The sequence below is a fragment of the Coenobita brevimanus genome, chromosome 23, assembly GCF_032717465.1.
Source record: "Coenobita brevimanus isolate Jiangsu-jjx chromosome 23, ASM3271746v2, whole genome shotgun sequence".
Classification (NCBI taxonomy): domain Eukaryota; kingdom Metazoa; phylum Arthropoda; class Malacostraca; order Decapoda; family Coenobitidae; genus Coenobita; species Coenobita brevimanus.
Genome location: NC_136976.1, coordinates 36,908,094 through 36,935,172, shown reverse-complemented (window position 1 = coordinate 36,935,172; position 27,079 = coordinate 36,908,094). Strand labels below are relative to the sequence as shown.

Here is a 27,079-nt window from a genome sequence, read left to right as displayed (position 1 = left end):
TTATCTGGACGGTCCGTGTCCGGTCATGCTCTGTATCTGTTCATTAGGCCTTGGCTATATTATAACCGTATCCAAATTTATTTGTCTGTAACTGGCTTTAACGGCAGGCAAAAAAAAAAAAAAAAAAAAAGTTCCATGGCTCACTGGCCTCTCAGTCTACACGCGGGCAACAGGCCCTAACAATTAAGCTGAACGAGAATGGACGTATGGATCCCTAACGTATGGTTGAAATCACCCGACCACCCCAATCATCAGTAACATATCGGCAGCCCTTGAGAAATATAGAGCATAACCCATAAGGTGAGCGTGACTGGCTGTACGGATCCCTACTATATGGCTGAGATCATCCGGCCACCCAGGCTGTCAAAAAAGTGCATTGGCTGGCTCACCAGTCTCTCTGTCCACGCACTGGTAATAGACCGTAACCCACAACCTGAGCAACAATGGCTGTATGGATCCCTGACGTATCGTCAAAATCATCCAGCCACCCTGATTAACTGAAATATACTGGCAGCACGTGAGGAAAACAGAAGTAAACCACAAGCTAGGTGAGAATGGCTGAACGGGTCCCTACCGAATGGTGGAAATCCCCCAGACACCCCGATCACCAGTAATATTCCGGAAGTGCATGAGGAAGACAAAGCATAACCCACAAGATAAGTGAGAATGGCTGTACGGATCTCTACCGTATGCTTGAAATCCCCTCGGCCAGCCAGATTAGTTGGAAACTCCCGGCCATATCTGCCCCTTACCGAATGGCCAAACTTGCATTGCCCTCAGGATTACTCAGCCACTCCTTAGGCCTATGATGTACGGGGACCAAGTGTTTCTGCCATGCTACTACATTTGTCTGGGTGAGCGAAAAGGACCCCTGCACTTGTAGGTTAGTGTGCTGTTTTTTGCTTGCATGCTCATAGCCAAGTAGGTAGAGACATGGCAATGCCCTACACTCCCAAGCACTACTGCACCTCAGTTTCTGCCTTTGTCTCTCCGTGTGTGGACGTGCTTGGCTGAGGTTTAACAATGGATGCTTCCAATGTTGCATTTGTGGTGATGCCCTACATTTTCCAGGCCTTAATTCTCCTCTGTGGTGTTCTTGTGTGTGTGGTGATGGCCTCATCACCAACAGAAAAACTCAAGAGGAGGATTTTGACTCTGGAGAAGAAGCGTGAGATACAGGCATACCTCAATATACAATACCCCTAGATGCGATACCCCGGCTTAGCGATGGGGGCAGAAATACCACCATACCCAGCCTAATGATGGCCAAACCCCAGTTTAACAATAGGTTTTGATTTTTTAAAACCAATTTAGATGATATTTTAGACTATTATTGTATGTTTAGGCTGATTTATAAACTGTTTTTAGACTTAAGATTAATGCATTTTAGTCATAGGTGGAGTGAACATTGTCATTTTGGGGTACAGTTTACTAAGTTTGATTTTTTCTAGACTTATATTTGACGATTTTCAGATTTTATTTGTTGGTTTAGTGAGTTATTTACAGGTGTTTGGCTTTGGTTAGCATCTTTTACAGCTGTCAGTCCATTTAGATTGGCTTTTTAACTTGTTTTTGGACTCATTTGGGTGGCTTTAGGACTTGGTTGGGGGGGGGAACCCCAGGCTCAAAAATGCATCCCTATACTTTACATGTAAAATCTACCCCGAGATATGGTACCCTGCCTAATGATGGACTTTTACTCAATCAATTGCATCGTTAAACTGGGGTATACCTGTTTTGGATAAGGCTGGCGCGGGCTGGCCAACTTCACGCATTCTGCATGAATTTGACTTGCCCTGCTCAACTTTGGCTGATATCATGAGACAAGCTTACTCAGTACGGCCTGGACTACAGTGATACAACCAGGAAAGGCGACCAAAAGGTGATATGCCAGACCCGCTACGCCATCATCAACAATCGATTTTGGTTTGGTTCCACCAGCAACGGGGTGCCGGTGTGTTTGTACATGGCACTGAGTTGAAGGCTGCAGCCATGAAGTTTGCACACCAGCACAATGCGCACAACTTCAAGGCATCCAAGGGTTGGCTCTTCCAGTTCAAACTTCGACATGGACTTACTGACCGAAAGGCACATGGCAAGGCTTTGGACGTGGCAGTGGAGGATGTTGAGCAGTTTCATCAGAAAGTGCAGCTTCTGATTGAGAAGGAGGGCCTTGTTCTCGGTCAGATGTACAATGCTGACAAAAATGGCCCATTCTTCCGTTCTGTCCCCACCAACACTCTGGTAGAAGAGACAGAGAACACTGTGCCTGGTCAGAAGTTATCCAAACAAACTGTCTTGGTGCTGTGCTGTGCCAATGCTAATGGGATGCACTGCCTCAAACTCGTTATTGTTGGACATGCAAAACAGCCATGTTATCTCCGTGGATTGATGGATAGCCTGGCTGTTGTGTGGTGCCATTCTGTGAGGGCCTGGTTTAATAGAAAGACCTTAAAAGATTGGTTCCACAGACACTTTGTCATGGAGGTCATCCATTAACAGACGAAGGAACCTGGAATCCCTCACAGCCAGGTGAAGGCTCTCCTGATCCTCAACAATGCCCCTGCGCAACCATCAGAGAAGGATTTGGGTGCTGGTGACAGATGGATTAGGTGCATGTTTTTGCCACCTAATATAACTGCTCTCACTGAACCAATGGACAAGGGAGTTATCGTGCAGCCAACACACTGTATTGTAAGAGGTTTCTCAACAAGATGGTGGTGGTGCCTGAGGATGGGGAAGGGGTCGACACATGGGAAGAGCCTTGGAGAATCTGCGGCATTACAACATCAACTCTGCGATTTTCACTTGAGCCAATGCCTGGAAGGGAGTCTCCATCAGAACCTTGGAAACTTCTACTCTATGTACGGTACCCCTCTCAATTTTAGCACTGTGTTCAGGTCAATCTGCCATATTTAGACATCAAAACACACATAGGAATATCCAAAGTAATGCTAAACACCAAGAAAACTGTGAAAAAAAAAAATAAAACCAAAAAATACCCTACCTATACACTACTGTATGTATAGTATCCCTCCTAATTTTTTTACCATTTTCAGGTCAATCTGCCATATTTAGAGATCAAAACACACATAAGAGTATCCATATTAATGCTAAACACCAAGGAAACAATGCATAAACAACATCCACAAAAAACCTCAGGACAGTTGGAAAATCAGTTATCTAACACCAGTGATAACTGCTCCCAGGCCACAAAAAAATTCCACAGCCAAATATGCCACCAGAAATTGGTTAAACTGGTCACCTTCGCTGGTGTTTCTACTATAAGTTAATTAAGACACAGAAAACTGATGAGAAAAAGTACAGAAATAAAGTTAGAACAAATAGTGTTCAGGAGTAAACTTACTTTCATTTTACTTTCCACTATCCTTGTGCAAAATTTTGCCAGTTCCTTCCAAGAGTTAAGTCATGTCTAGAAGCAGAATTTCATAAGCTTTCTTGTGGTCACTTTGGGATTTCAATGCAACCAATAGTATTTGAATGAATCGCAAAAAAATTTAAAAACTCACGAGTCAGTGCTATCAGCGCGAAGGAGGGGAGAGACTGAGGGAGTGAGAGGAGCGCAGAGAGGGTATGGAAGAGGGAAGAGAGGGGGAAAAAGCAAGGTATTGGGTAGGATTTTCACCCTTCTGTTATGAGGCGGACGGATGCTTTTACCGTACATTTACTCGTGGCTTTTGGGCTGTTAAAAGCGTGATGGCCACTCGGAAACATAACTCCTTGTGACCGGGCGACTTTGGACGTCGGTAGAGATGCGAATGACCACTGTCATCGAACACGTACTCGTGGCTTGTGGTCTGTGTTCAATGCATGGTGGCAGTTGGGAAAACTTAGCCTGGTGGCTGCACGTCTTTGGACATTCTGTGGGGATGCATACGGATGTTTTGACACAGGTTGTGGGTTACAGTCGTATTACTCGGGTGCTGGAGGTTCGCTGGGAGTGATCGGACTAGCGTGCGACTTTGACCATTCAGTGCAAGGGCACACAGACATTTAGATCTGGTTGTGGGTTACGCCCTATTTGCCGCTCATGGCTCAAGCCCAGTGGCCACAATACCGAGTGTCTGAACATGTTGGCTGGCTGGCCGAAGTTCTAGGGAACTTTTAAGTCCAGATAATCGTAAGTGTATTCGGATAATGGTTTAATAGAGCCATGGTCCAGTATCCGGATAATGAACAGGCCCACACACTGCACGTCTGGATAAATGAGGGATTACTCTATATGTAGGAAATGGGAAGCTGGTGAATACCATGAAAGGTATGTATGAGGGCACTAGGGCTGCAATGAACCTGGACAGTGAAGTGGGTGAATTTTTCTACTGCAATGTTAGATTGAAACAGATGTGTCATGTCTCCATGGTTATTCAACCTGGATATGGATGGGGTTATAACAGAGATACAAGGTAATGCGGTGGATGCTGGAGTGACCCTAATGAGAGAGGGCAGCGTATGGAAATTTCATGTTCTGTTGTTTCCAGATGATACTGTATTGCTAATTGAAGACAAAGGGGAACTGCAAGTCTTGGTGAATGAGTTTGGGAGAAAGTGTAAGAAATGGAATCTGAAAGTGACTGAAGGGAAGAGTAAAGTTGTGGTCTTCAAGAGAAATGAAGTCACTGAATGCATAGTGAGGCTGACTGATAAGAATATGGAAAATGGGCGTGTATTTAAGTACCTGGGTAGTGTGATGAATAAGGATGGAAGTTCACAGGATAAAGAGTTTGAAAGGGCTCAATGGGGAAGGAAAGTTTCTGTTTCTTTGAAAACAGTGATAAGAAATCGCGAAATGAGCATGGAATAAAAAAAGTCACTGCATGATAGTATTGTTATACCAACTCTAACATATGGATGTGAAGCTTGGCCCTTGTTGGATGGATACAAGTAAAGACTGAGAGCAGTGGAAATAAGTTATTTGAGAGGAGCATATGGAGTTACATGGACAGACAGACTGACAAATGAGGAAGTGAAGGAACATTGTGCTGTGGAAGTGGATGTGATAGAATGCGTTAGTAGAAATACATTTAGGTAGTTTGTCCACGTGGAGAGGATGGAGAGTGAGAGACTAATGAGGAGAGTGTATGTGAGTGAGGTGAAGAGGACAAGATGGAGGGGGAGGCTGAGGATGAGATGGAAGGATGGAGTGGAGAAGTATATGAGAGAGGGGGGTGTAAGTTGGAGGGAGGGATGTGAAATGGCAGGGGACAGGGCAACATGGAGGCAATTTGTTTGTGGCCACCTCTTACAGGATTAAGACATCTGGCAATTGACAGACAGACAGACAAATGGCTCTCACTGAGGCTGTATCATATATGATTTCCTGCTTTCAAAATTTCCGGTCAGAAATGGCACGAAATAAATCAGCTAGCAATTCATGGCACCCTATAGAATATTGCCCAACATAGATTATGCATTTTTACGAAGTGCAGAGCTCAGCTCAGTTACCTACAAAATGCCGAAGGTAAAGGTACAAAATCTTCTCCATGCCGCTGCTAGCAGTGGCCGAACCAAATATTGGATGAAATCTCTGGATGAGTGAAGTAATGATAGTGATTTGTTGTTAGATGATGACAAGGATAGTTCAGACGTTGCTTTACACCTTATCTGATCGCAAGATTGACACTGACGACACAGTGCAACCATAACACATCGTTTGCCTGGCACCACCGCACAGGGAATATTTATTACTTCACGGACCTGTATCAGAGGTTATTTTTTTGTTTACAACATTGTGTTATATACCATTGAACTCAGGATTTATTTCTCTGTCTTTTGACAATATTATTTTTTTTTCTAATTTTTTTTCTAAACATTTGAAAACTGCCGCACACGGGATGTACATGTAAACAAGCACTGACGCAGTGAATGGGTTAACTACCTATCTACCTAGAGCCAGATGCCATAATTCCATGAGGGGTGGCTGTTTGTCTTTGAGTTAGTTGTTTTATGGGGAAGGGTACTAACCCTCTGCCAAGCCACTTAATGACACACAGAGAACACATGTAGGTTGGTTATCTGGTTACCAACCAGCAATGTATATGGTTTCCTGGCTTACAGGAAACCATTAGGCTTGTTATTTCTGAAAAAGAAAGAAGAGTAATACAAAGTGACAGGAAAGATAGGAAAAACATGAAGAGAGGAGGAAAGACACAGAAAAAAAAAAAAGATAATAGTGATGGAAGAAGTAGGCAGCACTATATCAAGTAAGTAGATGATGATTGCCACTACCCACCACAAATTACAAGTTACAAATCTTTTAAATGTAGCCTTTTAAAGAATGATCAACTTTAACAAACTTACCTTTGAGAGATCTTTGTGTGAGAGGACTTGGGTGAAGAGTTCGTGCATTTTGATGAAATAGCTGCATGTCAACTGGTGGATCTGCACATGGCAAAGTATCTGAAATGTATAATACACTACAGTACTGAGCAAAGTACAATGTAGATCAATAAAATTCCAAAATTTAAGGTGTCACTGTCACTCGTTCACTTTCCAGTCTCTTACAAATCTTTAACTGCCATACTGATGCACACAATATACCACTAAACAATACAGTACTGAAGTTTGTCTTAAGTTTCCTGGTCCAGCAGCATCATTTAATTGAGGGAATGGTAATACTGTGATTCTCCCTTATTTTAAATAGTTTTCATTATACAGTACAGTATACTGTATATTTAGCTTTTTGTGTTACCGTCAACCTCACTCTCCCAACCAGAGTAAACCTATTATCCCAATGCAAAAGGGCGCAAAAGAAACATGAATTCCTGATGATGAAGAAAATATGAGATGAAAACTGTTAAAAATTTCCTATGCCTGTGGCTTCACCATGCTCAGTTATAATCATAGCTTCACATTAAAACTGAAGGCAGGGCCCAGTTTTGCCAAGGGAAACTAATGAGATGGAGAGTAAATGATCTTGCTACCGTATATCACGCCATTCAAAACTGCTTGAACCTATCCTTCCCTTTGACTGACTTGTTCCCAATTTTATTTCAGTAAGACACCTGTCCAAAAATATGCTAAAGCTAACCAGCAATCAATATTATATTATACAAATTGCAATCTATGAGCATTATAGAGCAGCTCAAATAAATAACCAGTGACTGGCCATAAGGTAACAAATCAGATACACTTTCATCAAACAAGTGGGTAGTGGGTTGAAACAACAGCGGCAAGTACAAGCAGGACATCGTATTCCACTTCATTCTGAACTGCCACACGTTCTGCTCCAAGTGTACCATCTTGCGGGATCATCTGGCTGTCCTGGAAATCACAGACTTCTCTCTCACAACACTCCTAGGTGTGGGGAGGCCTGAGTCATCCACTTTGTCACCTATAGCTCTACATCACCTCTATGTCTTCCTCCAAAGTTCTGGCCAGCTTTGCTACATTTAGCTACGTCGTCCTCTAGTGAGCCTCTGGGAGGGCTTATATATTCCTCGGAACTGAAAGACTTTCTTTCACCACAAAGAACCAAAAAAATGCACTTCAATGGGAAATGCCAAAAAGATCCACCCTATTTTGATGAGAAAATGTCACAGAGCAGTCTACAAATATTGTGATGCTTTTTTGCAATAATGAATATAAAAATTTGTTACATCTGTAAGAAATCACAATCCCTGCACAACGATCTTCAATAATAAGCCGTATTGATACGACATGCCATTAAAATTCACAGGATATTTTGTTGGTGAAGTTTTATCTCATGGGTACAGCAATTCCAACTGTCTTCTTACAATCTCATTGTCTTCAGGAAAGTAATTTTTGTACAGTAGGCAACACAGATAATTATTTGCTCATCCAATACATTACAGTCACTACTTGTTACACATCGATTCAGTACCATATACGATAATTCGCTACAATGATAACAGAAAAGTTCCACCCCAAAATCCTAATTGCGATGATTTTCCAACTACAGTAATCCCCGTACTATCCGAACGCCCACTTTCCAGACATCCCCACTTACCGGACATTATTGTCCTGGGATCCAATATTCCCAAAATGGTCCGAAAACCTAAAAAAATTAGAAAAAAAATCCGACTTTTTCCCGCCCGTAATTTAAACTTGGTGCGCGCAGCGCGGGACAGCATTGTTTTGGTGCGACATTCCTCCGACGTCCGCTAGAGCGCCCCTGCATCCTCTCCACTTACCGTATGTCTCTTGTCATGAGTGCATGATCATCGTCATGGCTGCCCACGTGCTCGCTTTTGTGGTGGTGCCTTACATGCTGCAGGCTCTCCTTCTGCTCTCGTGCCTCTCCTTCGTGTGTGTGTGATGATGGCCCCGCCGCCTGAGAAGAGGAAGAGAGTGGTTTTGACTCTGGAGAGGAAGAGGGAGATATGGGAGAAAGTGGATGGGGGATGGTCTTCGTCACACATCCTTCACAAGTTCAACCTGGCCCGATCTACTTTGTTTGATATTAAGAGATCCCGAGACAAACTCATGCAGTACACGACTGACTTCTCGTCGAAAAGCAAATGCAACGTGGAGAGGAAGATGATGTTTACTCCCAAGTATGCTGAAGTTGACCGCTCCACGTTGATTTGGTATCGACAGCAACGTGCTGCTGCTGTGATGGTGCGTGGTACAGAGCTGAAGGCTGCTGCTGAGAAGTTCGCAAGGCTTCACGACGCCCTAGACTTCAAGGCATCCGAGGGTTGGCTCTTCACCTTCAAGTTACGACATGGCCTTACCAACCGTAAGTCTCATGGCGAAGCTTTGGACGCTAACAAGAATGAAGTAGAGGAGTTTCGGCACAAGGTGAAGGGCTTGATCGACAGGGAGGGCCTCACTCTAGGTCAAGCCTACAACGCTGACGAAACTGGTTTATTCTATCGCCCTTTGCCTACGAACACTCTAGCCGAGGAGATGGAGAAGCGTGTACCTGGCCGCAAGCTCTCCAAGCAAAGGATATCTGCTTTGTGTTGTGCTAATGCTAACGGCATGCACCGGCTTAAGCCCTTTATTGTTGGCCGTGCAAAGCAGCCTCGGTGTCTTCGTGGGGTGATGGATGTCCTTCCTGTCATTTGGTACCATTCCTTGAAGGCATGGTTCTCAGCTCACACCTTCAAAAACTGGTTCCACCGCCATTTCATCAAGGAGGTCATACATTACCAGACGGAGAAACTGGGAATCCCACGCGACCAGGTAAAGGCCCTCCTTCTCCTCGACAATGCACCTGCCCCCCCGTGCGACAAGGACTTGGTGGTTGAGAATGGCCGCATTAGGTGCATGTTTCTGCCACCTAATACTACTGCTCTCATCCAACCAATGGACCAAGGAGTGATTGTGGCAACGAAGCGGCTATACCGACGGAGGTTCCTGGACGAGGTGATGGTTGTTCTCGAGGACAAGGACGAGCACAGGGAGGGACGGGACATGCAAGGCCAGCGGACTTTGGAAAACCTTCACCGCTACAACATCAAGTCTGCCATTTACAACTGGGCCAGTGCATGGAAGGAAGTCCCTGTCAAGACTCTAGAAAATGGTTGGTCTCGTCTGCTTCTTGGAACGGATGTGGAGCACGATTTCCTAGGTTTCGAAGTGGATGTCCTCCATGCATGTCTATGTGCACATGGGGACGATGTTGATGTGGACGAAGTGCGTGAGTGGTTGGATGAGGACGAGGGCGATCCTGGGTATCAGACCCTGTCTGAAATCGAGATCGCATCTTCAGTTGCAGGTGTCAGTACCCAGCTTGAAGATTCCGACAAGGACGGCGACGATGATGCGGACTCCTCTCAGCGTGACACAACTCCAGCCATTCCCAATCTGAGTGCACTCCGGGAACACCTAGAGTTCGTTCTGGACTACCTGGAACACTGGGACTGCGACAGGGAGATGGGGCCCTTGGGACTTGTGGAGGAAGTGTGTGATTTCAGGCAGCGCATCATTAATTGTAAGAATCGTCGTTCCTTGCGTCAATCAACGACTGACAGCTTTTTCAGGCCCGTGACCCCCGCTGTGCCCAGCCCTGGCTCCACTCTGTTGCCTCCCCAAGACAGGCACTCATGCTCCGAGCCACAGCCCAGCACATCAGCCACGGTGGAGTCACCGTTCGACGTGAGTTTGCGCCTATCTTCAGAGTCGTCTGCAGTGGGTACGTCATCACCACCACCCAGCGACGCACCCCTAGGTCACCTGCATGTGCTACTCTCAGACTCTGACAGTGATTAGACGCCAAGAACTTCTCGACTAGACCACACGGGAATTTACAGTGTTGTGCAGTGAAAAAAACAGTGCATAATGTTAAGGAATTTGAGTTCTGAGTGAAAAGACATAGAATTAATGGACTGTAAATGTAACGTAAATAAACTTCAGTGTGTTTTGTTTAGAAAATGGTTTCAAGGGTGGAAAGACTTAAAGTGCAGAGTGCAACAATTATTTCATTAAGGTATAATTGAGCACAAGTAAGACAAGAGTGCGTAGTTAAGAGAATGGAATTCTGAGTGCAAAATGACTAAGTTCTGTGCAAGACTTCATGAACAGTGTACTGCAAGTGCTTCAGGAAATCTTTCTTACTGTCAGAGTCTGAGAGGAGGCGGGTTATTCATCGAGATGGCCAGGGACTTGCTGTAAGTACCCAGAATGTTTCATATTGTACTGTACTGTATTTTCCATACTGTACTTACCTCTAACACCTCATTTCACTCTTTTATGTCCCTTATTGGTGTGAATAGGGTATTAGGTGCTATGCATGTGCAGTAGGGAGGTATTTCTCTGAGTTAGGGTCCATAAGTACCAGTCCAGGAGCCAAGGACTTGTTCTAAGTAGCCAGAATGTATAATATTGTATAAACTCACCTCTACACCCCAGTTTTATGATTCTTTTGCATTTATTTCAGTCTTTTATGTCCCTTATTGGTGTGATTTCGGTCTTAAATAGGTGCTATGCACGTCCAGAGGGAGTTGTATAGGTGTTTTTCTGAGTTAGGGTCCATAAGTACAAGTCCAGGAGGCTGGTGCCCACTATCCGGACAGGACCACTTTCCGGACATGCCTTTGGCTCTATTATGTCGGATAGTGGAGGGATTACTAACTATACTGCCTCAGAAAATTTCATACGAAGCGCCAGGCACACGCAAGGCAACAGTTACTTGTCTCAGGCAAGGTGGCAGCCCCAGCATAGAGAGCATTCTTTTGCTTCAGCTGTGGTCCCTCCACCCCTTCAAAGCCCTGTCTTATCCACTCGTTCACCCCAAAATCCGATTTGCGATGAATTTCCCGTTACTGTACAGTGGGGCACCAATTTTCACGCCTAATTGGGTCCAAAAATAATGCGCGAAAGTGGAATTAGCGAAAGTTGGGGCATTGTCTTTATGGCAAAAAGGCTAATTGGTTCCCGGTTATCCTAAAGTAACATCAGATTTTCATTTTCACTTGCAATACAGTACATCAAATCACTATTGTACATTGCATTGTGAGATACAAACAATAAAAACTGTACAGTACACATTATATGAGGAGAAACATACCACGGAGACCAGGTTGAGGTGTTTAATGGATGTTGGGGGTAAGTATCCGAGGCGCATGGCGGGCTTATTTAGCCACGCCAGACGTATTGGCACCACCTCTTGCTGCCTCGCTACCACTCTCTCTCTCTGCCTCCTCAGATGCAACCACCAGGCTCTCCCACCACACCACCAGGCCCTTTCCCCACACTACCAGGTATAGTAGAGGCCATTGAACCGTGAGAATCCAACACAATGGAGCTAGCATGCTCATACACAATGGCGGGAATGGGTGGACAGAGTGTTGACATGACGTCATTCAAGATAGCGGTGGGTTGCGGGTGGGCGGTGCAGGAAATTCAAAGTTCAAAATATTGTCCCAAACCCAAAATTTGTGCGCGAAAATCGATTTTTTTCAAGCGAAAGTGGAAGTTAGGGAATATTTGGTGCATGCCACGAAAGTGGATTCCGCGAATCCTGCTGTAGCGAAAGTTGGTGCACTACTGTATAATGATATTGGTTCGGAAAATTTTGTACAAATCGTCAGGCACACGCAAGGCGACAGTCGTTTGTCTCAGGCAAGATGGCGGCCCCAGCGTACAGAGCATTCTTTTGCTTCAGCTGTGGTCCCGCCACCCCTTCAAAGCCCTGTCTTTTCCACTTGTTCTCGTGTGCCCCCTGCTATCATCACCTCTCAGCCAAACATCGTGCTACAGTAGGCCTATATTATGCAAGTGTGATTGTTGTGTTGTTGCAATGATTTACTGAATGTGAGTAACACTGCCTGTATTGGTGTGATAGTGCTTGTTTTGGTCTTGGAGATGACTTGGACCAACACAGGAAGTGATTTAGGTGAGTTGTCATTTTTGTTTCAGTCTTGGTGTCACGAATTGGCGTGAGCATGTTTATAAATTCGTCACATTCTTCATCAGGGGGAAAACCATGAATTCTAGTGGAATCCCCACTGTTTATCACTCAGTTTAACCGTCCTCGTATTCACCCGATAAGGAGTGTTTTCAGAACAATTTTCACCGTTTCATAAGTGATCGTCCTTGCACGTGGCATTGGCGCCTTCACTGAGTGATTTATTGTGAGTGTGTGTCGCTTACTTTGTTTTCGCTGACCACTGAACCAAGCACGGCCATCTCTCGCCTCCTTCCATAGTTCGAACTTAGTCAGGCTTGGATCGTCGTGAGAGAAGGTTCGTTCTACAGCAAGTTCCGGAAATCTCCATCTAGTGTGAATCGGCGAAGAGCATTCAGCGAATTGCAGCGTCCGTCCTACGTATCAACGACCAGTCATTCTGCTTAGCCCCTCCACTGACCAGTATTTGTTTTCATTTTTCCTAGGTATAAGTCTCAGCGTTTGAATGAGCGAGTGAGTGTATTCTCCTTGTTATTTTGAATTCATTTTGAGACTCATGTAACGTAAATTTATTTCATTGTAATTAATAAATTTACAGTTCCTTTTCTTTGAGCTTGATGTAATGTAAACTCGTGTTTTATTTCTCCACATTAAGCTCATTTTAGTTGCCACTCCTAGTTGCACAAACGCTTTGCATTATTCATAACTGGTACTTAACCCAGTCCTTTTGTATTAAGCTTAAATCCGTTGTGCCAACCAGGAGTTAATGCACAAGCAAGAACCTGTTTATTACTATTAGTATTAGTTACTGATTGTCAGGGGTGGAGTCACTTTCTCGAGAGGCTAACAGTACTACAAACAGCACTCATGAGTAATTAGTCTCTGATGTGTACTGTTGAGAAAGTTAATAAATTCTCATCCTTAGAGAATCGGCGAAGTAACCCGACGTAAAGTAAAACTTTCTGCTTGATTTCACAAGTCAATTCATTGTCTCTATTTTCAAGCAAAACACAAAACCTTTATTTAATTTGTAAATACACAAAAACCCCGTGACATCTGGCGACCCCATTCCAGGATATTAACTCCTAGCTCTAAAGTTATTCACGAGATAATACTCGCTCACTCATACTCAGGGATTTATCATTAAAGTCTATAGGCACTGTCTTACTGGTGATTAATGATTCATTTCTATTAACTTTATGTAATAGATTCCACAGTCAGTTATTTTTTTAAATTTTTTCTTTACCAGTTTAACTAGATAAAACTGGTCACCACTAACCTGTGCCTATATTCTTTACTCCTGATTATTGGCATTTCTCTGCAAAACAGCAGTCAGTACTTAGTCTTTAGTTCACTCAGACTGAGTTAGCATCATGGCTGCCAACGTCTATGTACAGGAAGCTAGAGATATGGGGCTTAGAGACCCCGAAAAAATCCAAGACTATGTCCTCTCACGGTTTAATTATGAGCAACAACATGAGAAAGATGCTCGTGAAGAACGCGAAAGAGAACATGAACACGAGCGAAAACAATTCGAGGAACGTGAGAGAATGTGAACACGAGTGAGAACAACGTGAATAAGAGCAAAAACAACGCAAACTCGAGTTAGAACAAAAGCAAGAACAATGCGAATACGAGCGAGAACAACGTGAGAGAGAATGTCAACTCGTTAGAACAACGAGATAGAGAGAGAAAGTGAATACGAGCGAGAACAAGAAAACGAACGTGCCGAGCGTGAGGCATGTGAAAAACATGAACTTGAGATGCTGAGGCTCAAGCGAGACTCCTTGGCTTCAGACGCATCTGGTGCAGCTAACCCAAGCTCCACGAGCGCTCTCCCTGCACACGTTTTGGTGACCCCACACATCAAGCTTCCTCCATACAAGGAAGGCGAGCGAATTGAGCCATTCATAGCTCGTTTTGAAGACATGGCTCAGCTGTACCAGCTGGATGATGCAGCTAAGCAGCTCCAGTTTCTTAGCTTGTTTGAGGTCCCTGCCCTTGATATTCTCCACAGAATTCGTGGAGACAATCTCACGTATGAGATGATGAAGGCCGCACTCGTCAAAGCGTACGGTCTCACAGTTGACAACGCCAAGAGTCAGTTTATGAGGGCGCGTTTACAAGAAAAAGAGACTGCCATTCAGTTTCTTGATCTGCTTACTGCTTACTTAGATGAGTGGATGGAGAAAGATGAAACTCCTTCCATGCGTGAGGGGATAATCGACCTTATGCTGCGCATGCAGCTAGAAAAGTCGTGGCCTACTGAACTTATGGCTCAGCTTAAAATCTGCCAGGTAAGGGATGCCAGCCAAATGGCGAACAAGGCTGATGCATTCTTCACTGCATACGGGTATCAAACTCGTAAGCAGCACACCTGGAACAGGAAAGCTGACAAATCTGGGAAACCGTCTCAGACTGAACCCCAGCAACAAGGCCATTCCCAGAATAATGGCCAAGGTCCAAAACTGCAGGAGAAGGACCAGGGGCAAAATACTCAGAAACCTGAGTGGAAGTGGTACGACAAGCAGAACCCTAACCAGCAGCAGTACCGGTATTTCAAGCAGCAGCAGGGCAAGGACAAACCACGCAACCCTCAGTCAGGACAATCGACTTTAGTGTATTGGAGGCAGGATGCAAATGCAGCCTTCGTTCCACAACAAGCACACAGTGGTGCCAACCCCACCAGTACAGGTACTTCCCCACGGTTCACTAGCTCCCCAGTGACAGTGCACTCTCCATCACAGGTGGTCAATGCTCCAACTCCTCAGATGGTGGGCATGACCCCATCAGGCATCTAGTTCTCAGGGCGCCACATTTGCTGCATCGTTCGTTCCACAGTCTCACCAATGACTAGCTGCTACCTCCTCAGACCCTTCCACCAGTAACACTGCCTTTCTTGTTCAGCCAAGGTTTGTGGGAGGTGTTTCTATAAACGTCCTGAGAGATAATGGTTCCTCAGGTTGCTCTGTCAAGCAAAGTTTAGGTCAGCCCGACGAGTACACAGGTAAGCAGATCCAAATTAGACTTATTGATGGATCAGTGAGATTGTTCCCTGAGATACGTATCCAGGTGGCATCTCCTTTCTACACTGGCATGACAGCTGCTGTTGTCATGCCAGAACCCTTGTTTGACCTCATTATCGGCAACATACCGGGGGTCAAAAACAGTTGCGCCGTAGATGTTGCTACTCAGACTTCGGCTGTTGCAGTAACACGAGCCATGGTCAAGGCTCCGAATCGTGTCACCCTGTTGATCGTCGCAACGCCGCAAGATCTGATTCGTAGTCAAGATGTTGTCCAAGAACAACAGTCTGACCCGACACTTGCCTCAGTGCGTAAGAGGCTGGAGGGTACAGTGGTTAAGTATTCACGGGGAAGTCAAGCCAGGTTCCTTCGTAAGCGAGGACGGCTATACCGTGAGTCACAAACACCCCAGGGCGAGGTTCGACTGCAGTTCGTTGTTCCCTCAAAGTATCGCCGAGCAGCGTTCGAATTAGGTCATAGTTCAGTGATGGGAGGTAACATGGGCCAAAAGAAAACCTCTGACCGCATCCATGCTGACTTTTTCTGGCCAGGAATGGGACAGGAAATAACAAGGCTTGTGCGTTCCTGTGATGTGTGTCAGCATACTACTGACAGGGGAAGTGTCCATCCTGCGCCACTGAAACCAATGCCTATAATCTCTGAACCGTTCGAGAGAGTAGCAGCTGACATTGTTGGGCCAATCTCTCCTAGGGCAAGTGACAGATCAAGGTATATCCTCACTCTTGTTGATTTCAGCACATGGTGGCCTGAAGCCGTGGCCCTTAAGAATATAGAGGCTGTTACTGTTGCTGAAGCATTGATTGAAGTGTTCTGTCGCATAGGTATCCCCAAAGAGGTCTTAACCCCTTCTTTACCGACCCCTCCCTCCAATGTAAACACTACGTTTACCCCCCATACCTACCTGATAGCTCCCCCTCCCGTAGTGTGAGGGTTAGTGTATATTTTTTGCTATGTTGAAACTATTCACTCTTTGTGATTTGTTTGTATACTGATGATCGCATAAACCAAGCATGATGTTGGTAATAAAAAAAGATTATAAAATAAATCATTACCATATTATTTTTACCCCAGTCAGAGATACGAGCCAAGTCAGACATTAGGTGTGCCATAGCCTCATCCCTTGTTTGTTGAAGTACCTGTTGAGATGGGCGTTGCGAGAACCGAATGGAAAGGTGAAGGGTGGAGTCATCAGCGTATGAGTGGATAGGGTTAGATGTACAGCTTAGAAGATCATTGATGAATAAAAGGAAGAAAGTTGGTGATAGGACAGAGCCCTGAGGAACACCACTGTTGATAGATCTAGGAGAAGAACGATGGCCGTCTACAACAGCGGCTATAGAACGACCAGAAAGGAAGCTGGCAATGAAGGCACAGATAGAAGGATAGAAACCGTAGGAGGGCAGTTTGGAAATTAAAGATTTATGCCAGACTCGATCGAAAGCCTTTGAGATGTCAAGTGGAGTGGCAAAGCTTTCGCCAAAGTCCCGAAAGGAGGATGACCAGGAGTCTGAAAGGTAGGTGAGAAGATCGCCAGTGGAGCGTCCCTGACGGAACCCGTACTGACGATCGGAAAGAAGGTTGTGATAGGAAAGATGCCTTAAAATTTTTCTATTGAGAATTGACTCGAAAACTTTTGAAATACAGGACGTTAAAGCAATTGGATGATAGTTGGAGGGTTGGGAGTGGTCACCCTTCTTTGGGACTGGCTGAATGAGGGCAAACTTCCAGCAAGAAGGAAAGGTACAAGTTGACAGACAAAGGCGAAAGAGTTTGCCTAGGCAGGGTGTAAGCACAGAAGCACAGTTCTTGAGAACAACAAGAGGGACCCCATCAGGCCCATATGCCTTGTTAGTACTGAGGCCAGTGATGGCAGAAAATACATCAGCTGAACAAATTTTAATGTCAGCTATGAGGAAGTCAGAGGGGGGAAGTGATGGAGGAACAGCACCGGAATCGTCTAAGGTGGAATTGGAGGAGGAAGTCTGTGCGAAGAGATCTGCTTTATCAGTAGAAGAAATAGCTACAGAACCATCAGAGTAGAAAAGAGGAGGGAAGGATGATGAGGTAAAGTTGTTAGAAAGATTTTTGGCAAGGTGCCAGAAGGAGCAGGAAGAATTCGAGTTGGAGAGTTGAGAGCATTTAGTATGGATGAAATTATTTTTAGTAGAGCGAAGAACAGCAGCAATGGCACCGAGGACAGATAGCCACCATTATGTAAGCCAATGACAAATGGACAGCATCTCTGAATGCCATTTCAGTACCAATCTACCCCTATCAATGCTGCTTTATCCAACCTAACCCAAAGTACCGTATCCTAATTATCTATCTATCTACAGTATAGCCAGATGACTTAATCCCATACTGGGTGGCCACAAGCAAATCGCCTCCATGTCGCCCTGTCCCCCACCATGTTGCAGCCCTCCCCCCAGCTCACACCTCCCTCCCTCATATACCTCTCCACTCTATCTCTCCATCTCATTCTCAGTCTCCCCCTTCCACCTCACTCACATACACTCTCCACGTTAGTCACTTACTCTCCATCCTCTCCACCTCAATGTATTTCTCCTACTGTTTTCTATCACATCCATATCCACATCAAATGCTCCTTCACTTCCTCATTTGTCAGTCTGTCACTCCATGTAACTCCACAAGTGCATCTCAAATAACTCATTTCCACTAATCTCACTCATGACTTGTGTCCTTCCAACAAGGTCCAAGTTTCACTTCTATATGTTAGAGTTGGTATCACAATACTGTCATGTAGTACCTTTTTCACTTCTATGCTCACTTCCCTGTTTCTTATCACTGCTTTCAAGGAACCAGCAACCTTTCCTCCCTGTTGTACCCTTTCAAGCACTTCACCCTCTAAACTTCCATCCTTACTCATCACACTACCCAAGTACAGTAATCCCTTTAATATCCAACATAATACAGCCAAAAGCATGTCCGGGAATTCCTGATGTCACAAACCAAGGAAAAACTGCCACTCTTCACCAGATTTTTAAATTTTCAACATCAAAGTCGGTCTACTAAACTCCGTTCATTTTATGTGCCCTCTATGTCACTAAAAGGAAGGAAGAAATTATAATAACATTATTTTAGTCACTGCTACAAGGAAGAGAGGCTGTATGATAGTCAAAGAAAATAAAGAAATGGTGGCCCGAGTCTACCATCTCGGTTTGGGGACGGTTATTATTCTTTCCTACCTTAAATATCGATAAGCTTTATTGTACATCCATTTCATGTATTTGTCAATCAAAACAAAATAAACAGTGTTATGAGAAACATGTAACGATTCTTCATTGAGAAATATTAGCACGACACGGCTGTAGATCGTACGTTACGATTATTAACAATAACAAACTCACGTGTGTCCACTGCCCCGCTGGACCTACTGTACAAAGATCATGGAAAACCACTGCAGAGAAAAATGGACAGTGCCAAGACTGAAGTATTTCCTGAAGTCTAGAGGAATACCCTTTTCAGGGTACACCAGTGGTGTGTTGTTTTGAGTTTTTGTACGGTATTTTGGAGCCCTCGGCATCGTCGGATTTCGGCTGGCGGTCTCATCTCTGCACTAGTTCGGCTTTAAACATTGTACAATTTTCATATGAAAAACTTTGTAGATTTTCCTCAGCATTTTGGAGAGGAAGCATTGTTCTTTTAGAAAGCTAAATCAGATGGGTTTCAAACAAAATGTGCACCTAGAGACTTGTAAATATGTGATGAATGCTGTCACGCCCGGTGTGCTTTCACAGCGGCTATAGTAACGTTTTCCTGCATTTACCGCATTAAAGCATATCTAGGAAATTAGTATAACTACTAAAGAATAATATCATGAAGAACCTACGTACGATATATCATTAAATATCACGGAAGAAATTTTTAAAGATATGCAATTTCTGTGGTCTCGGCATAAGTAGCCCGACTTCCATACAGAACTAGCTGGCGATCAGTGGCAGCTCTTGAGTTAGTCCATCTATCTATCTATCTATTGCCAGACGCCATAATCCTGTAAGGGGTGGCCACTTGACTTTGAAGTTACCTATTTTACAGGGAGGGGCACTAACCCTCCACCAACCCACTTGTTGACACGTAGGGAGCACGTATAGGTTGGTTATATGGTAACCACCCAGCGTTGTAAATGGTTTCTTGGCTTACAGGAAACCATTTGGCTTGTCACTCAATGAAAGGCCACCTTGTGAAGGAAAGAAAAGCAATAAGAAGTGACATGAAAGATGGGAGAAATAGGAAGAGAGGAGGACAGACACAGAAAAAGAATGATAAAGGCTAAGGAAGAGGTAGGTAGCACTACATCAAGTGAGTGGATGATGGTGACGGTGGGAATTGGTTTTGTCCGGATATTGGGCCTCTGCCTCCTGGACTGGAACTTATGGACCCTAACCCAGCCTAACTTTGAAAGCCACCTAAATAACTCCCTACCAGACATGCATTGCACCTATTTAAGACCCTATTCACACCAATAATGGAGATAAAGCATGAAATAAATGAAAAGAAACCAGCAAATGACGAATTAGAAGTGAGTATGGAAAATATTTAGCAATGCACAGGGTACTTACAGCACATCTGTGGCCACCTCCTTTAAGACTCTTGCAGTGGTGAAAATGCTTTTGAAGCACGTACAGTAATCCAGCGTTGTGCTGCACTTAATTCTTAGCACTGTGAGTTATAATTGTTTAACACTGCACATTCCATTCTTAATTGCGCCACACCAGTTTCAACCACCAGTTTTAACCGCCAGTTCGCACTCCACACTTAATCTTTTGCACTCTGAATTCTAATTTCTGAACAATGCACAACACTGTAAATTCCCATGTGGTCCAGTGGTGAGGTATTGTAGTTTATTCACAAAAACAAGCACGTGCGGCATCTACTGCGATGAGCATCTACTCACGATGGTACAGTAGTTAGGTGGTAGCTAACTATGGAAGGGGGAGGAAGGAAGCAGTGAAGTGGCCGTGTGTAAACACAGCTGTTCGGCGCCGCAAGCCAATTTCAAATTACAGGTGGGAAAAAAAATTCAGATTTTTTTTGTTTGTTTTTTTGGCCATTTGGGGGTTCCAAAGGCCCAGATCCAAAATGTCCGGAAATTGGGCATCCGGTTATTACAGGGATTACTGTACTTAAGCATACTCACATTTTCCATTTCCTCTTCATCCAACTTCACTGTACATTCACTGACTTCACCTCTCTCAAAGACCATCACTTTACTCTTCCCTACATTCACCTTTAGATTCCATTTTTACACACACTCTCCCAAATTCATCCACCAAGCCTTGCAGCTCCCTTTCGTCTTCACTTAACAACACAGTATCATCTGCAAACAACAGTACTGGCAGTTTCCAAACACTGCCCTCTCTCACTAGGGCTGCTCCAACATCCAATGCCCTACCTTGCATCTCTCTTATAACCCCATCCATATACAGACTGAACAATCATGGAGGCATGACACATCCTTGTTTGAATCCAACCTTCATTTAGAAAAACACTCAGTTCACTATCCACACGCACTGCAGTCTACCTCATACATACTGTTCACAGCCTTCAACAACTTCCCATCTACTATATATGGGCTATTCTAAATACTTCCACAGTCCTTGTCTATCCATCCTGTCATATGCTTTCTCCAAATCTGTGAGGGCTGCATACAACTTCTTTCCCTTCTCTAGAAACTTTTCCACTATTGATCAAAGAATGATTATCTGATCTACACAACCTCTTCCCTTCTTAAAACCTCCCTGTTCTTCTCCAACTAATTGCCCTGTTATTTCCCTAACTCTGTCAATAAGTATCCTACCTTATACTTTTCCTATTATACAAAGAAGGAAAATGCCCATATGATTACCACACACTTCTTTTTCCCTTTTTCCTTTGCACAGGAGAATATCCATACCTGACTTCCAATCCTCCGGGACTCTACCTTCCTCCCAGGCCAATCTGCACATATTCCACATCCACTTTATTACTATCTCTCCCCCAAGCTTCAGCATTTCACCACACACTCTATAAATTCTTGGGCCTTTCCCCATTTTAACTTTCTTCATTGCTTCCATAACTTCAATCCTACTGATTTTCTCTCTTCTCAAATCCCTCTGTCTCCCAGCCACTTGTACTTGCATTAGCTACTTTCATTCTCAATGTTCAACAATTCCTTTAAGTGTTCTCTCCATCTGCTCACTTTTTCTCCCTTCTCCACTAGTACTCTACCATTATCTTTCACTCCCCAACTAACTTCTTTGGCACCCTGTCTAACTCTCTTTACCTCTTTCCAGATCATTTTCTTACATTCCCTCCACTTTACACTCAATTCCTTCAAAATTCCTCATCCACTCTTTTACTAATCTTTTCACCTCTCTCTTCCTTTCCACATACAACTCTCTCTTCTGTCTCTCAACTTCTTCGACGCCCCTGTTTCTCATCCACTCACTATATGCTTTCTTCTTTTGTGTTACAGCCTCTCTCACCTCTTCAGTCCTCCATTCTGTTCCCTGCACCCCCTTTCATCTTTTCTTCACCCCACACACCACCTAACATCTATCTATCTATTGCCAGACGCCATAATCCTGTAAGGGGTGGCCACTTGACTTTGAGTTATTTGTTTTATGGGGAGGGGCACTAATCCTCCACCAACCCACTTGTTGACACGTAGGGAGCACGTATGGTTTGATTATATGGTTACCACCCAGCGTTGCAAATAGTTTCTTGGCTTACTGGAAACCATTTGGCTTGTCACTCAATGTAAAGCCACCTGTAAAGGAAAGAAAAGCAATAAGAAGTGACAGGAAAGATAGGAGAAACAGGAAGAGAGGAGGGCAGGCACAGAAAAAGAATGATAAAGGCTAAGGAAGAAGTAGGCAGCACTACATCAAGTGAGTAGATGATGGTCGCCACCACCTACCACAATGCTGCACTGATTTCTTCTGTGGATATCTTGCACACACCTTCAACATCCCCCATCTGCTCCAATCTATATTTACCCAATAACTCCATCACTTTCCTCTTATATTTTGCCTTTTTTTCCATCCTCTTGTAACTTTTATGTACTTCAGGTAAAATTTTAAAAATGCCCAGTACAGTAAACTCTCAATTATCTGGCGTAATTCAGCTAAGCCCAACGCTGGTTACAGTAAAATGATGGATACTGCATAGTGCCCCCCATCGGCTAAATATTCAGCGTCGAGCCAGACTGTGTGTTACTATTCCTCTCAAACCTCTATCCTAAAAACTTTCCCATGAGTAAAAGATGAAAATTATGCATAAAATACAATAAAGTAATGATACAATACAGTACAGTACTAAAGCACTGGCTGGCTATCATTTACGAGCCAGTTGATACACCTCAATGCTGGATATTGCAAAGAACCGCTGGCTACATCCTGTTTCAGTGCCAGATATTGCTTTAATAGAGCTGAGCCAGCAGCACCGGATATTGCATCAATGGATAACTGAGAGTTTACTGTACTTGGATATGTTAATCTGTGATTTTTGTGAAACAATGAATAACCTGTGAAAGCGACAATTTGCCGTTTCAGACAATCAAATTAGGAAATTTCCTTGACAGTTTAAATGCCTCACCTACTAGTTTTTTTTTCAGTACTGTATAAGTAATTGTTGCAAGTGAACAGTAATTGTAGTACAGTACATAACTTTTTAATCCAACCTGAGAAGGGGAATCATACAAAGAGGCAATGGCTGGCACCCTAAGTAGATGTAACGACCAATGAGACTGAAGCAGGAAAGTCAGTGATAGTGCTTCTTTTGAGTTACATGGCATGAACATAAGCAGCATGTCACACCTGCTTAAGCAGCCACACCTCCTACACTTTGAAATCAGTTAAAAAGTGGCTGGAGGATGTTGCAGCTGTCCTTATGCTTACTGGGTATCTGTGCAGAAATTTTTCCAAGGAGACCATGCAGCCACCACTACTGACTTAAGAAATCAAGGAGTACTGTACAGTATTATCAAAGAGATTTTGACTATCTTAACTGTAAACTACTCTGTAATTACAGGAAAGACATTTATGGTGCTATGGACACTGGACAACCTGTAAGAATGTACAATTTCTGTATTTTGAACTTGGTTAGGCATGAACAGGATGAGGTAGTAACCAATTGGGATAATTTTTTTTTTCTGGTGTTGTTTATTGTGATCTGATATATGGTACTTCTGCCTTCATTTTTATCACAAAACAATATGATATGATTTCCGCACTCTGAAAGGTAGCTTTGAACTCAGTAAGAAGGGTATTACCAGAGACTGGAAAAATATGTGAAGTACTGTATATACATAAAAAATATTTTTGGTCAATTTCTACACGTTACCCTCATCCGATTTTCAACTTTTTGTTAACATTTTCTAGTAGAACTGGTCATTCTAAGAATCTTTTCTTCTATGAAATTTCTCTCGCAAATTGATAATTAACGAGTTACACGCGATTTACTTTCACCAATCACAATCACAGACGAGCGCGCGCTCTGTCCGCTCACCCGCTCACATTTGAAAGTTTGTCCTGGAAGACCAAACTTTACACGTACTCCTCATTTTTACACGTTGCCCTCATCCGATTTTTTCATCCAACCTGAGTGTTTCCTGTTGTTTTTGGTGTGATTCGATCGATTTTGACCTTCGTTTCTATCGCAAGTCGCTAGTTTTTGTTGAACGCCACTAGCGACTTCCGGTGGAAAGGACCGGTCCAAATCAACAAAAATCACACCAAAAACAACCGAAAACACTCAGGTTGGATGTTTGTTATCACTTGAAATGTAATTTTTTGAGGTTCTTCCCCCTCCCCCAGGAATATTGGGGGACCTGTGGGAAACCGGGGTGTTGGGTGGGGGAAAAACGCAAAAGCGAGTGATTTCCTACTGGAACCGTTATCAAAATCAAATGAAAAACACTAAAATCCTTCGGAAGAAAATAATTTTAAGCTTCTTAGGGAGTTCGTGTTTCCTAACTGGGGGGCCCAGACCCCCCAACCCTGGCCATGCTTCCTAACTGGGGGGCTTCGCCCCCCAGACCCCCCATGACATTAACCAAACCTCATCTAACCTAACCTAACCAAGTGTAAATAAGAAATAATGCATTTACCTAGCAGTTTACAGTTCCTCGTCTGCATCTGAAGAGCCGTCTGTAGCTGTAAACGGCAACTGGTGGCGGGCAACAGTGCAACAGTCTGATCCTCACGTAAAATGAGACTTTTGCCTTGATTTGGGTACTTTGTTTCTGTTGAAGATAAAACACCATGCAATCGCACAAAGCCTACAGTTTTATCTTCTTGCTGGTAGAACTGTGTAAAGTTTGGTCTTCGGGGACAAACTTTCAAATATGAGCGGGTGAGCGGACAGAGCGCGCGCTCGTCTGTGATTGTGATTGGTGGAAGTAACTCGTTTATTATCAATTTGCGAGAGAAACGTCATAGAAGAAAAGATTCTTAGAATGACCAGTTCTACTAGAAAATGTTAACGAAAAGTCGAAAATCGGATGAGGGTAACGTGTAAAGTTTGACCATATTTTTTCACAAAAAACAGTATTTTGAAGAAAAAAAAAAAAAAAAAACTAAATTATGATTTCTGCTAGAGATGTACCTGAAATGGCCTAAATAACATTTTTATCCAATCTCTGGTAATGATCCACCACATCTGCTACCATGGACGTGTACAAGGCAGGTTGGTAGCCAGAATTTCATTTCAGGGGGAATCGTTAGCTAATTTTAAAAATTACTAATATGTTCCTTTTGATTTTTTCATTTTTTTTTAGCTAGATATGTACTTAATTTCAGTTTATGGCTTGCTGATAGTGGTCTACTTATCATTCACTATTATATAAGGTTAGTTTTGAAATGTCAAGGGGGAATCCCCCCCCTGTTCCCCCTGGGTGCATGATTGGTTGTGTATCAATTCTGATTTTGTTTTTCTGAAATTTCACAGAAATAAAGCACTGATTAACACCACATACTTTAGGTTTTCCATCACATATTTTGGTGAAAATACATTGAAAAAAAAAAAAAACTAAAATGGCCTAAATAACATTTTTGTCCTATCTCTGGTTATTACTGTTAAAGGGTCTGGGGGGGTGCAATCCCCAGTTACTATACTTTGTGTGTGTGTGATCTGGTCTACTTTTACCATCAATTCTTTTGAAAATTATATAACCCCTTAAGGCGTTCTTTCCCACCCAAAAGCCACGATTCCCCATCACTCTCATTATCAGAGAAGAGGGAGGGGGGGGGGGATCACTTCAAAAAGGTTGATTTGTGGCAGGTTTGAAGATTAAATTGGACTGATTCACCAAAAACACAAACACAGAAAAAATGTCAATTAAAATCCACAGTGTGTCTGAAATGGCAAACTGACCTGCGAATGGCCCATTCCAATAATTGGAAGACCCGCACCTATGTAATAAAATATTAATATTTAATCAAATGTATATTTTTTACCTTTGGTCATTTTCAAATTTTGAGGCTAACTATATCCCTAAAGAAATGATTAGGAACGAAAATGGTACGAATCTTAAATAAGGTAACTAAAAACTGCATAACCCTTACGTACAGCGAATTAGACTTGTATGACAGCGGTAATTCACATGTGTCCCTCAATCCGCTCCTTTCTGGACGTAACTAGGTCAAAGTTCATTTAATATGACTACACGAACGTTTAATTTACCATAAGAACAAACTAAATTAACCACTCGTCAAATGTCCCACATATCCCACTTGTTGCTGTTACCAGACCTTTGCCTAAAGAAATTAACAATGTTCAAGAAAACTGAGAAAACTTACTGGATCCTGTAATATACTTATAAATACATTTCCACCACAATATCACACAATAAAAGATTTTCTACAAGGACAACGTCAGACAAACTAGTACACCTCTCCCATGTCAACAAACATCAAATGTTCAAAAAATGTTATAATACATTTCATGTTAAGCTTTAAAATTATAATGTATAATAGACTTTATCAATCTTAAATAACATTCAAAAAGGTATTAGATGCTTTCACTGGAAGTCAAAACTACATTTAACCACAGTCTTAGGTCAGCCAGCACTATAGACTCTCAACCCTTGAAAACCGCACCTGTTGAGTGAGTGTCGTGTGTGAGTAACAGTACCATGAACTTTCTGAACTCTAACTCCGCGTCCGTAACTCTACAATCTGTTGCGTGTATTTATACCAAGCCATTCTAGCACGTTAAAACTTTTTCATGCAAATTCATGCCAAAATTATTCAACAAATTTTATGACTAACATAAGGCTACTCGAGTAAATGTATAATTTTAGAGACATGTAGCCTACTACACCCTTTTCAACGCACCAAAATATTATAAATTTAGTTACCTGCACGCTGTTTTAACTTGAGAGGATTCATACTCTATAAAGAGGGTGGTGGATGAAGAGAGTCGACTTGGTCGGCTTCGGCTTGGTGGACATCTATACATAATTTATAAAAGAGTTGCGTTGCTTGTTTGTCCTTCAATCACGCCCAAACCAAGGGCCAGAGACCCCCACCCCCATATGTATTCTGAATCAAGGTGACCCGAGGATGTTTTTAGGGGGTCAAAATTCAGAGCTGGGTCATTTGACGGCACCATTGGAGTGTTCAACTTTTTGGGCCGGGCAACGCCGGGTACCCCTGCAGCCGAATTTTTGGCGTGGAGACTCACATGACCTCCAGTT

At 43.3% G+C, this 27,079-nt stretch overlaps 1 protein-coding gene across 1 annotated transcript in view; it reads right to left on the bottom strand.

Moving 5' to 3' along the window:
• Nucleotides 1-26,209, bottom strand: part of melt (ventricular zone expressed PH domain-containing protein melted) — a 671,576-nt gene extending 645,367 nt beyond the window's left edge. The window contains exons 1-2 of the mRNA XM_080267230.1: nucleotides 26,181-26,209; nucleotides 6,319-6,417 (exon numbers count right to left, since the gene is read on the bottom strand). Of these exons, the coding sequence (XP_080123356.1) occupies nucleotides 6,319-6,366 (48 nt within the window). The 5' untranslated portion in view covers nucleotides 6,367-6,417; nucleotides 26,181-26,209. The remainder of the gene's footprint in view (nucleotides 1-6,318; nucleotides 6,418-26,180) is intronic.
• Between the last annotated feature and the right edge of the window lie 870 nt (nucleotides 26,210-27,079).